Genomic DNA, 13,137 nt, shown 5'->3' on the forward strand with positions numbered 1-13,137 from the left:
AGAGTAAGAAGGATTGTGGGAAGTGATATTTTTTCCAGTAGAAAAAGGCACTTTTGTGGGAGAGGGGCCAGAAAAATTCTAATTATTTTTATTGTTTTCTGTTTTCTGTAACTACTCTTTTTAAAAAGATTTTTAGAAATTTTATATTGGAGTATATTTGATTAACAATGTTGTGTTAGTTTCAGGTGTACAGCATAGTGATTCAGTTATACATATAAATGTGTCTATTCTTTTTCAAATTCTTTCCCTGTTTAGGTTATTACAGAATATTGAGCAGAGTTCCCTGACAGTAGGTCCTTGTTGGTTATCTGTTTTAAATATAGCCATGTGTACATGTCAGTCCCAAACTCCCAATCTATCCCTCCTCCCTCCCCTCCCCCCATAACCATAAATTCATTCTCTAAGACTGTGAGTCTGTTTCTGTTTTGTAAATAAGTTCATTTGTATCATTATTTTTAAGATTCCACATGCAAGCGATGTCATATGATATTTGTCTTTCTCTCTCTGACCTACTTCACTTAGTATGATAATCTCCAGGTCCATCCATGTTGCTGCAAATGGCATAATTTCATTCTTTTTAATGGCTGACTAATATTCCATTGTATATGTGTACCACATCTTCTTTATCCATTCATCTGTTGATGGACATTTAGGTTGTTTCCATGTCTTGGCTGTTGTAAACAGCGCTGCAGTGAACACTGGGGTGCATGTATCCTTTCGAACCATGTTTTTCTCTGGATATATGCCCAGGTGTGGGATTGCTGGATCATGTGGTAGCTCTGTTTTTAGTTTTTTTAAGGAACCTCCATACTGTTCTCCATAGGCTGTACCAATTTACATTCCCACCAGCAGTGTAGGAGGGTTCACTTTTCTCCACACCCTCTTCAGCATATATTGTTTGTAGATATGTTTGTTTGGCTGTGCTGTGCAGCTTGTAGGAACTTAGTTCCCTGACCAGGGATTGAACCCGGGCCCTGGACAGTGAAAGCACGGAGTTCTAACCACTGGACCACCAGGGAATTCCCTATAGATTTTTTTCTTAATGATGGCCATTCTGACTGGTGTGAAGTGTTATCTCACTGTAGTTTTGATTTGCATTTCTCTGATAATTAGAGATGTTGAGAATCTTTTCATGTGCCTCTTGGCCATCTGTGTGTCTTCTTCGAAGAAATGTCTATTTAGGTCTTTTGCCCTTATTTTGATTTGGTTGTTTGTTTTTTTGCTATTGAGCCTCATGAGCTGTTCGTAAATTTTGGAGAGAGACTAATTTCTTGTCAGTTGCATAGTTTGCAAATATTTTCTCCCATTCTGTGGGTTGTCTTTTCATTTTGTTTATAGTTTCCTTTGCTGTGCAAAAGCTTTTGAGTTTAATTAGGCCCCATTTGTTTATTTTTGTTTTTATTTCCATTATTCTAGGAGATGGCTCAAAAAAGATATTGCTGCGATTTATGTCAAAGAGTGTTCTGCCTGTGTTTTCCTCTAAGAGTTTTATAGTATCCCATCTTATATTTAGGTCTTTAATCCATTTTGAGTTTATTTTTGTGTATGGTGTTAAAGAATGTTCTAATTTCATTTTTTTACATATAGCTGTCCAGTTTTCCCAGCACCATTTATTGAAGAGACTGTCTTTCCTCCATTGTATAGTCTTGCCTCTTTTGTCATTGATTAATTGACCATAGGTGTGTGGGTTTATTTCTGGGCTTTCTATCCTGTTCCATTGATCTATATTTCTGTTTTTGTGCCAGCACCATACTGTTTTGATGACTGTAGCTTTGTGGTATAGTCTGAAGTCAGGGAGCCTGATTCCTCTAGCTCCATTTTTCTTTCTCAGGATTGCTTTGGTTATTCAGGATCTTTTGTTTCTCCATACAAAATTTAAGATTTTTTGTTCTAGTTCTGTGAAAAATGTCATTGATAATTTGATAGGGATTGCATTGAATCTGTAGATTGCCTTGGGTAGTATAGTCATTTTGTTATGTAACTGTTCTCTTTAGGGTAGGAGTTAGGGCTAGAAATGGAAAGGCCTTCCTCTAGCAAGTTAAGCATGTGGAAAAACAGTTCACTGAAAATAGGGCAGATGTGGCTAACTATCTAGGATTTTTTATTTAACACAATTTATAGTGAACCTATCACAATACTTCTCTACTTTTGAGGAATGGAGGGAATTGCTGCTGCCCTCCCTCTGCCACCACCACTCTCCCCCAACTAGGGGGATTTAGGCTACTCCCCTACCTTTTTTTTTTTGGCTGCATTGGGTCTTCGTTGCTGCACATGGGCTTTCTTTAGTTGCGGTGAGCGGAGGCTACTCTTCGTTGCGGTGCATGGGCTTCTCATTGCGATGGTTCTCTTATTGCAGAGCACGGGCTCTAGGCACACAGGCTTCAGTAGTTGCAGCATGCAGGCTCAGTAGTTGTGGCACACAGGCCCTAGAGCGTGTGGGCTTCAGTAGTTATGGCACATGGGCTCAGTAGTTGTGGCTCACAGGCTCTAGAGCGCAGGCTCAGTAGTTGTGGTGCACGGGCTTAGTTGCTCCGTGGCATGTGGGATCTTCCTGGACCAGGGCTTGAACTGTGTCCCCTGCATTGGCAGGCAGATTCTTAACTGCGGTACATGGGCCTCTCACTTGTGGCCTCTCCCGTTGTGGAGCACAGGCTCTGGACGCGCAGGCTCAGTGGCCATGGCTCACAGGCCCAGCCACTCCGCGGCATGTGGGATCTTCCCGGACTGAGACACGAACCCATGTCCCCTGCATCGGCAGGCGGACTCTCAACCACTGTGCCACCAGGGACGTCCCTCCCATACTTCTAATTATCCACCAGTTGTTCGTCATCATCAAGATTCTAGCAGCCACTTTGCTAGGATACATTGCAGTATCATGAGCTAATTTTGTAGATGAATTATGTTGGGAGCAATTTCATGAGTTTTGACTCATGTTTTTCTTAATGTGATCGTTCTTCCAGTTTTTAAGATGCTGTACATAATTAATATGTGAATTACAGGAGTGGTAGAGATGAGGTTGGAGGTTTCTTTTCTTTGCTCTCCTCGCCCCCCCCCCTCACCTTTTGGAACATTTCGGATCTTTCTCTAGGCCCCAAAGTATATTTCAGGGTCACTCTTCTCTTCCTGTTATTTCTTATCCTTCTCGTTAGTGCTGGAGGGAATGCTGGAAATTTGTAAGGTGGATGGCGTAGTGAATGGTCAGGGTAGGTGTGTATGGTCAAGGGAATAGATGTATTAAAAAATTATAAAATGAACTCAGATGCCCCTTCAAGAAATGACTTGCTGCCCGTTTGTAAGGAATGTAGCAAAAGAAAGCTGTTAGTCCTTTCAGAGTCTCCCACAGCATTGGAAACAAGCTCATGCTTTTCTCAGGGCAGGCAGTGGTGGTAAATAGAGCAGTGATCTAAGAGCCTCACCTTCTTGCCCAGCACTGGAGTCCTCTGCTGGCCATCCTTGCTCATGAGCTCTCTGTTGGACAGGCTTTGTCAGATCTGCCTCATGGTCTGATGGCTCCTCCTGTTAAATCCTATTCTTTTCTTCTCATAAGAGTTCTCCCCATTAAATCTTTTAAATTCCTAATTTTATTTTAACATCTGCTTCCTCTAGAATCTAACCTGTGACATACTTCTTACATAAATCACCCTGTTTCCTTCATTGTACTGTTTTTACCTCAGGCTTTGCATGAAATATCACTGGTGTGGTATAAGTGAATTGCCTGCCTCTGTGTATGTTTTATTTATTTATTTACTATTTATTTATTTATTTTTGGCTGTGCTGGGTCTTTGTTGCTGCGTGCAGCTTTCTCTAGTTGCAGCGAGCGGGGGCTACTCTTCATTGTGGTGCGCAGGCTTCTCATTGCGGTGGCTTCTCTTGTTGCAGAGCATGGGCTCTAGACGCGGGCTCAGTAGTTGTGGCTCATGGGCTCTAGAGTGCAGGCTCAGTAGCTGTGGTGCACAGGCTTAGTTGCTCTGCGGCATGTGGGATCTTCCCGGACCAGGGCTCAAACCCATGTCCCCTGCATTGGCAGGCGGATTCCTAACCACTGCGCCACCAGGGAAGTCCCTCTGTGTGTGTTTTAACTTGTGCCCTTCCTAGAAAATTCAGGGAATACAGGTAGCACAAAGACATTTAAAAATACCCATAATATTTTTTTAAATTAATTAACCTCCAATAGAGGTAACTGTTAATAGTGGCGTATTTTGGTAAACTTTAGAGAAGTGTGTTAAGTGTTCACCTGGGTGAATTTTTCACAAACTGAACACATCTGTGTAACCATCACCCAATCAGGAAGCTTTACCACTACCCCAGGAGCCTCCCAGTCATTACCTTTGGTAACCGCTATCCTCACTTGCAACAACATAAATTAATTTTGCCTAGTTTTGAACTTGATATAAGCATGGTCATGTAGTATGTACTATTTTATCTTCTTTGCTCAGTATTATGTTTAAGAGATTCACCCATGTGTGTATCTGTGGTTCCTTGCTGTATAGTATTCTGTTGTGTGAATGTACCACAATCTACATGTTCTGTTGGTGGTGGGCATTTGTATTATTTCCAGTTTCTCACTCCTTGGATCTGTTATGATGTTTTCTAGTATAAATATTGCCTTGTGTTTGGTATTATAGCTAGTTAAGCCTGTTATTGAAATATTTATTATCCTCTTAAGTGAATTACCTCTTATAAAAGCTTAAAAAACCTGTCATTTCTTATTCCCATATCCTCAGAATGTTCTTTTTACTCTTTTAGGACCCACAGTTAGTTTTTTCTTCTAAGTTTGAGGTCTTGAATCATATTACTGGCCAAGGGAAGCTAGTTGCTGTTCCCTTTGCTGTCTGCTAATCAGATCCTTGAGTTAGAGGAGTTGAGAACAAGTTTTTTGGTTTTATGGTTATACCAGAACTCGGCTGTCACTCTGGTTTTCAGTGGAGAGAAAAAAATAACCATCAGAAGCCTTTAGGGATTTATTAGATATTTGGGATGGCCTTGGTATTTGAGCGGTACTTGATAAATTAAGGTGGCTCACAACTGGTATGGGAAAGTGCTAAAGGACAGATTTCAGATTGAGCATCTAAAAGAAATCATGAACAGCTTGGATGCCTTGCCTGAGTTATTTCAGAACTTCAGATAGTGTATACTGATGTTTGTTTCTTTCCCGCTGTAGCTGTCAAGTGGAATGTCATGGCCAGCTCCTCGGACAGTGAAGATGATAGTTTCATGGCTGTGGACCAAGAAGAGACTGTGCTGGAAGGGACAATGGAGCAAGATGAGGAGCCCCACCCAGTATTGGAGGTTGAGGAGACTAGACATAATAGGTCCATGTCTGAGCTGCCAGAAGAGGTTTTGGAGTATATCCTGTCCTTTCTTTCACCATACCAGGAACACAAAACTGCAGCCCTTGTCTGCAAACAGTGGTACCGACTTATTAAAGGTACTGTGGAAAGTGGAAAGTTTTATTTATTTATTTAAAATTTGTTTGAATGATTTATTTTTACCTCCCAATTTCCTTTTCTCTTTTCTCCCTTAAATTTATTGTGGTTCTAAAATTTAGTGTTAGACGATTAGCATTGTACATTTTTCTTTTCTCTTTATCCTGCCTAATTTTATGAACAGCTTGAATACTATAGTATTTAATCCAATTTCCAGTTTTAAAATGAGGATTCTTTTTCTGCATATTCTTGGAGTTGATCTGGTAAGTTGTATTGTTCTTGAATAGGTAGAACAGGGATGGATATGGATTGACAGTAATAGTTAACCTTCTTATAACTCTTACCATTGTCAGGACTATTATAACTGCTTTACAATCCTCATAGCGAACTATGAATAGCTTAAAATAGCTAATTGTGGCAGATGTGGGATTATGAAAGCATTTACTGCTTGATTTTATCTCTAAACACAACAGGTCCTAAAAGTCTTTTACTTTTTAAATGTTTCTCTTTTTTTTTCCCCCTCCATTTTCTAATCAAGATTTCAACTTTGGCTAAATGTTGAGGTTACTAGTTGTACTGTAGTTTTAATTAATAGCAGTTATTTGGTTTCATTCCATTTTAGGTGGAAAGGGCCCATTTTTTGAATGACGATGACCGAGCCAGTTGAATAATCTTTGATCAAAGCAAGGGTCGTATCAATTTTTTCTTTCCTGTGGGGAACAAGGCAGCCAGAGATACGAGAGAGAAAAACCTCTAGATCAGAATCAGTCTTAATATCTTTTCCTCAAATCAGAGTGATTCTCTGAGGATTAGGGTCCCTGTCATTTGTCCAAAGTCCAACCTAGCGGGCTAATAAGGACCAGCTGTGTTGAAACTGCTTGCTGGGCCCTGTGCTCATCTGCTCACAACTGGTAATACTGGTATGCACAGCCTGCTTCTGTTTGCAGAGTTAATGGACTCTTCAGGAGAGATTGGCTCCTTACACTGTGGAAATAGATGGTTTTACCTCTAAAATAGAGGTGGAGAATAACAAACAAGGGGTGGTGATCTAATCAAATATATGAATTTATTCTTAGGTTTTATTTGGCATTCTTATCATTTTGATCTTTCTTTAAGAGAGAAGAGCCTTAACCTAGTACTCGCAGTCTTAGATCTTCTGAGGGAAGTCACTGCCAAGACAGTTTTTTCCCCCTCGATCATTATGTGTCTTTTATTCATTACTGCCTCACCTCATTTCAGCATTTGCAAATCTGTATTACCTCACCAGTGAGTAGTTGGCAGTATGGTCACACATTAAAAATGGGCATGTCTTTTTTTTTTTCTTTTTTTAAACATCTTTATTGGGGTATACTTGCTTTACAATGGTGTGTTAGTTTCTGCTTTATAAGAAAGTGAATCAGCTATACATATACATATATCCCCATATCTCCTCCATCTTGTGTCTCCCTCCCACCCTCCCTATCCCACCCCTCTAGTTGGTCACAAAGCACGGAGCTGATCTCCATTTGCTATGGGGCTGCTTCCCAGTAGCTAGCTGTTTTACATTTGGTAGTGTATATATGTCCATGCCACTCTCTCACTTCATCCCAGCTTACCCTTCCCACTCCCCGTGTCCTCAAGTCCATTCTCTACATATGCGTCTTTATTCCTCTCCTGCCCCCAGGTTCTTCAGAACCAAAAAATGGCCATGTCTTTTTAATATTCCATTTCTTAATTGTGAGTTCAACCAAGGGATAATGATCATCATTAGAAAACATGTTCTGTGATCCTGCTTAAGGATCCACTAAGGTGGCATAAATTCAAGAATGATACACATTTCAAAATATAAATAATTGGGGCTTCCCTGGTGGCGCAGTGGTTAAGAATCTGCCTGCCAATGCAGGGGACACGGGTTCGAGCCCTGGTCCGGGAAGATCCCACATGGCGCTGAGCAACTAAGTCCGTGTGCCACAACTACTGAGCCTGCGCTCTAGAGCCCACGAGCCACAACTACTGAGCCCACATACCACAACTACTGAAGCCCATGAGCCTAGAGCCCGTGCTCCACAACAAGAGAAGCCACCACAATAAGAAGCCCTTGCACCACAACGAAGAGTAGCCCCTGCTCACCACAACTAGAGAAAGCCCACACGCAACAATGAAGACCTAACACAGCCAAAAATAAATAAATAAAATTTTTTAAAAATTTATATATATATATAATTGGTTGTACTCTTCATTCAAAATGTTTCTCTTTGAAATAAGAAAGTAATTTCATGTGTTGGGAAAGCAGATTGTTCCAGAAGTATAAAGCTCTCACTTTTTTAAAAAAATAGACTTTACTTTTTTAGAGTGGTTTTAAGTTCACAGCAAAACTGAGCAGGTACGTAGATTTCCCATATACCCCTGTCCCCAGACATGCACAGCCTCCCCTACTTTCAACATCCCTCACCAGAGGGGTACATTTCTTGCAATTGACGATCATACATTGATACATCGTTGTCACCCAAAGTCTGTAGTTTACATAGGGTGTACATTCTGTGAGTTTGGACATACATATAATGACATGTATCCAGCATTATAGTAAAAACTCTGATTTTTTTTTTAAAAAAAAAACAGTTTTCCTTTGTTATAAATTCATCATTTCATAATCCACTATAAGCTAATTATTACTCCTTGTTTAAGATGGAGAATAGTTGGTTGCCATGGTCTAACCATAGATATTTACTGAACAGCTGTTATATTCCGGAGACTGTTTTACCACACTTTTTCTCACAAAACTAAATTATCTCCCAGCCCCTTTGCTTTGGAGTAAATAGCAGCAATTATTTTGATGTGTTGCCTCATGATATGATGTAAAGGGGAGCAGATTTTAAGTGTGAGTTGATTTTGTAACCTTGAGGGAGTCACTTAACCTTGGTAAAATGAAAGGATTAGATCTTCCAGTTTTGAAATTCTGTGATTCTGTTTTCTGTCTTTGAATGAAAAACTCAAAGAAATTTGGAGTTCCTCAAAGAAACTTATGTCTTATAAAAGTGATAAGACAATTAATAGATGCAGTTTTAATGATTTGATTTACAAGCGAAGAGTCCAGGCTGAAGCTTTTGTTATTTTTGTCTTTAGGTGTAGCCCACCAGTGTTATCATGGTTTCATAAAGGCTGTCCAGGAAGGAAACATTCAGTGGGAGAGTCGGACTTACCCTTATCCTGGAACCCCAATCACTCAGCGTTTCTCACACAGTAAGTATTTACTGTGAAAGCAGATCCCATCCTGCCTGTGGTCGTGTTTCCAAAAGTTACTTTGGAGGCTTGTATTTTGTCTGACTTCTTAATGAAGAAAATGTTAAGTAAGGGTTTATATTAATTTTACAATCGGAATTAGGGAAGAGCATTGAGCCTAAATATATTGTAGGCCCTGTGATATAATTTTATATGCTGCTTTTTCATTGGATTTTTGTACTGTCTCTACTCCAAAGAGGTCAAGGTGTTATGCTTAGGTTTTTAAACATTTGATATCATGTAAGAGGAAAACAAAGGAAAGGCATACATGAGGGTTTTTCTGGGATCCTGCTTAGGGAGTAGCCAGAGCTCAGCACTAATTTTTGCAATAACTCTTTATCTTAACATAGTGTATGTTCAGCAAACACTGAATTTGACTAGGGTCACACAAAAATTTTGAACATGAAGGATATTGTTTATAAAATACAAATTTAAGTAGTAAAATTATAAATAAAATGTTTTGGCAAATAGACAATTTAGAGTTTTTGACTTCTAGAGTTTTTTTTTTTTTAGGATTTTTAAAAAAAATTAGTTTATTTTATTTATTTATTTTTGGCTGCGTTGGGTCTTTGTTGTGGTGCACGGGCTTATCTTGTTGCGGAGCACGGCCTCTAGGCACACAGGCTTCAGTAGTTGTGGTACGTCGGCTCAGTAGTTGTGGCTCGAGGGCTCTAGAGTGCAGGCTCAGTAGTCGTGGTGCACAGGCTTAGTTGCTCCGCGGCATGTGGGATCTTCCCGAGCCAGGGCTTAAACCCGTGTCCCCAGCATTGGCAAGCAGATTCTTAACCACTGCGCCACCAGGGAAGCCCTGATTTTTTCTAGGATTAAGTCTCCATTTTAATTGATTTTTGTGGATGCCATTTTATTCTTTTTTTTTTTTTTCTGGCTGCACCCCACGCCTTGCAGGATCTTAGCTCCCCCACCAGGGGTTCAACCCAGGCCCTGGCAGTGAGAGCACCGAGTCTTAACCACAGGGCCGCCAGGGAATTCCCGATACCATTTTATTCTATTAGTGATTTATATCCCTCCATCAAAGTGAGACTGAGATGTGGTCTATCTTAGGCCACAAAAGATGTATTTATTAATGGTTTTACATAAAGAAAGTTCATTGACAGGAGAGGGAAGCCACTTAGAAAGTTCTCAGAATTGCTGCTTTAGTTATATTACTTCTGTATTCAGAAACCTTTAGGACTTCCCTGGTGGCGCAGTGGTTAAGAATCCGCCTGCCAATGCAGGGGACACGGGTTTGACCCCTGGTCCGGGAAGATCCCACATGCCACGGAGCCACTAAGCCTGTGCACCACAGTTACTGAGACTGTGCTCTAGAGCCTGCGAGCCACAGCTGCTGAGCCCGTGTGCCACAACTGCTGAAGCCCGCACGCCCACAGCCCAAGCTCCACAACAGGAGCCACTGCAATGAAGCCTGCGCACTGTAATGAAGAGTAGCCCCCGTTCGCCGCAACTAGAGAAAGGCCGCGCGCAGCAACGAGGACCCAACGCAGCCAAAAATAAATTAATTTTAAAAAAAGCAAAAAAGAAACCTTCAGTGTCTATCCAGTGCCTACAAGATAAAAACTTAGTCTTATATTTAAAACCCTCTTTAATTTGACTTATTTCTAAATTACCACTTCATCTCCCAGCTTTTCCCAAGAGCTCTCCTCTTTCAAGTTGTCACTTTGCTGTACTTGATTCTTCCTCTCTAGAGTATTCCCATCCACTTAGCTGAAGCCTGCTTCTCCTTGAAAACTCAGTTGAAGTTCTAGCTCCTTTGGGAAACCTTTTCTCAACTCTCTAGCCCACAAAAAAAATTTTCCTGTTCTGAGCTTATGTCTGGAATACTAATTTGGCACTTAACTCACATTGTCTTTCATTGTTAACTTGTATGTTTGTGTCTTTTTTTTTTTTTAAGCCATATTTTGAACTCTTGAGGGGAAGGAGAGTTATTGGTTATCCACGTTGCATAAAAATTACCTGCAGACTTAGCAGCTTAAAATAGCATTATCTCACAGTGTTCCTGAGGGTCAAGAATTTGGGAGTGGCTTAGCTGGGAGGTTGTGGCTCAGGGTCTCTCATGAGGTTGTCGTCAATCTGTCAGCTGGGGCTACAGTCACCTGAGGGCCCTGACTGGGGCCCGGTGAATCTGCTTCCAAGCTCACTCAGTAACTGTTGATAGGAGACTCAGTTCCTTACTACATGGACCTCTCCATAGAGCTGCTCACAACTTGCCAGCTGACTTTCCACAAAATGAGTGATCTGAGAGAGAAACAGAGACAGACACTAAGACAGCAGCCAAGGTATCTTTTACACCCTAATCTCTGAAGTGAATACCATCTTTTCTGTTCTATCCTATAAGTCACACAGGGACTGACCAAGGGTGTAATACCAGGAAGTGAGAATCCTTGGAGGCCTCTTGGTGGTTGACTACCCCAGACCATATGCTGTACTCTCATATCCAGAGGAGAGTTCCGTAAATAATGATAACTCATCATTGTCTTTGAATTGTATCTAAATAGATCAAAGGAATAGGTCAAACTTTTTGCTGTGTTTTCAGTTCTCTCAGGGAGCTATTTTTGTGCTGTTGTAAATCCCCTGGAGCAGTAGATCTCAAAGTGTGATTCCTGGACTTTGGGGGAGGAAGGCATCTGTGAGACTCTTTGGGGGATCTGTGAAGTTAGAACTGGCTTCATTTGTTTTAATCTGTGAGTGTGTGGTAGTGAAGAGCACAGTGATCACTAGAGTAGTTGAGTTCCCTTCCCTTGAGTCATGCACAGGCTGCAGCAGTTTTCCCCAGCATTGCTTTGGCACCGTTAGTGTTCATGTCAACACAGTGAAAAAAACAATAAATTACTTTTTCTACAACTACTACTACTACTAGTACTTATTATTATAAAAGTAGTTTCGAAAGAGTCTCAAATGTTTTCAGGAGTCCACAGACCACACTTTGATCATGACTGCAATAAACTGTACATGAGTCCTTGCTGAGAACACTTAATGAAATTACAGGAGGATCCATATTAGGTCCAGTATTTATTGTTGAGGGAGGGGTAACTTCAGTTACCTACAGATGATTGGAATGAGAAGCAAAGACGAGGTTTCTAAAGACAGGACTTTTTTTAGGATGGTGTTTGGAAACAAGTAGTTTTAGAACCCTAAGTGAGGGGAATCAGATGAATCAGGGTAAAATTGAAACTAGAATAGGAAATAGGGGTGAATAATTACCATAGCAACAGTTTGGCTTTCTAATAAGAGAGGGGAAAAAATATTTTTCAGTTAACTAGCTTTCGAAAAAGAGTATTACCACAAAATAGAGGCAGTTTTTTGAAGGGGAAATAGGAAGGAATAGTACCATGAGTGAGAGCTCACAGAAGCTCAGAGGTTGGTGGGTTTTGATACTTGTTTTTGCTTGAATGTTTTTTTCATTTCCTTACTTGGTATTTTCATCTCCTTACCTGATATCCAAGAGAAGGTTTCTCATTGTCTTCCATTGTCTTGTTCTGTCTGTCTCTTTACTGTTTTCTTCCATCAGTCTCTGCATGCTCTCTAACTGGCTAACTGAAGAGGATTATTAAGGGAATGGGCAGTTTTCAAAACAGGTTGAAAACAAGGCATTCCTTTAATTTTTTTCCTTAGCTCCTTCAACTTCCATCTCTGTATTTCTCCCTTTAGCTCTATTTTATTCCTGATGCCTAACTCATGTGGAGCTTGAGATCCACATTTCCAGTTCTTTGCTCATACGGCCACAGAGATTCACAGATGTTTCATATTTAGTGAGCCAAAAGTAGAATTCAGTAGTTTCCCCCCAATTTTCTCCTCTCTTTAATTCAGTTAATGGCATTATCATTCTCTCAATTATACAAGCTTGAAATCTTGGATTAATCCTCAATTCTTCTCCCTCCCTCAACAACAAAAGTCAAATCTTGTTGATTCTGTTCTATCTCTGCAATCTCTCTCATATCTTTCCTTTTACCACGCCCCGCACTTATGACTTAATCATTCCATCTTTCCTAAATCTTTTCTTTCTTTTTTTTGGCCGTGGCATGCAGGATCTTAGTTCCCCAACCAGGGATCGAACCCGTGCCCCCTGCAGTGGAAGTGTGGAGTTTTAACCACTGGACCACCAGGGAAGTCCCCCTAAGTCTATTCTATACAATCTTCTTGCTTTTCTTCTCTCTTCATCTGAACCTGATGTAGACACTTGGCAGCCATCTCCAAAACTGGGGACAGTGCCACCTCCTAGGGCATCTGGAAATGTGTAAGGCCATTGTTTATTGTCTTGACTGCAAAGTACTACAAGCAGTTAGTAGGCAAGGACCTACTTGGGTTGCTAAATGTCGTGCAGTGAATGGGATGATCCTGCACACAAAGAATTGACTTGCTTAAAATGACAGGAGCTCCTGTTGGGAAAAACTGCAAATCTGAACCATAAAACCAGCCTTGTCACCCCTCTGCCAAA

General features: G+C 40.7%; 1 protein-coding gene across 1 annotated transcript in view; it reads left to right on the plus strand.

Moving 5' to 3' along the window:
- Positions 1-13,137, plus strand: part of FBXO42 (F-box protein 42) — a 96,223-nt gene that overhangs the window by 49,048 nt on the left and 34,038 nt on the right. Inside the window, exons 2-3 of the mRNA XM_007459270.1 lie at positions 5,162-5,428; positions 8,529-8,645. Of these exons, the coding sequence (XP_007459332.1) occupies positions 5,179-5,428; positions 8,529-8,645 (367 nt within the window). The 5' untranslated portion in view covers positions 5,162-5,178. The remainder of the gene's footprint in view (positions 1-5,161; positions 5,429-8,528; positions 8,646-13,137) is intronic.

The sequence above is a fragment of the Lipotes vexillifer genome, unplaced genomic scaffold (genome assembly GCF_000442215.2).
Source record: "Lipotes vexillifer unplaced genomic scaffold, Lipotes_vexillifer_v1.1 scaffold496, whole genome shotgun sequence".
Lineage (NCBI taxonomy): Eukaryota > Metazoa > Chordata > Mammalia > Artiodactyla > Lipotidae > Lipotes > Lipotes vexillifer.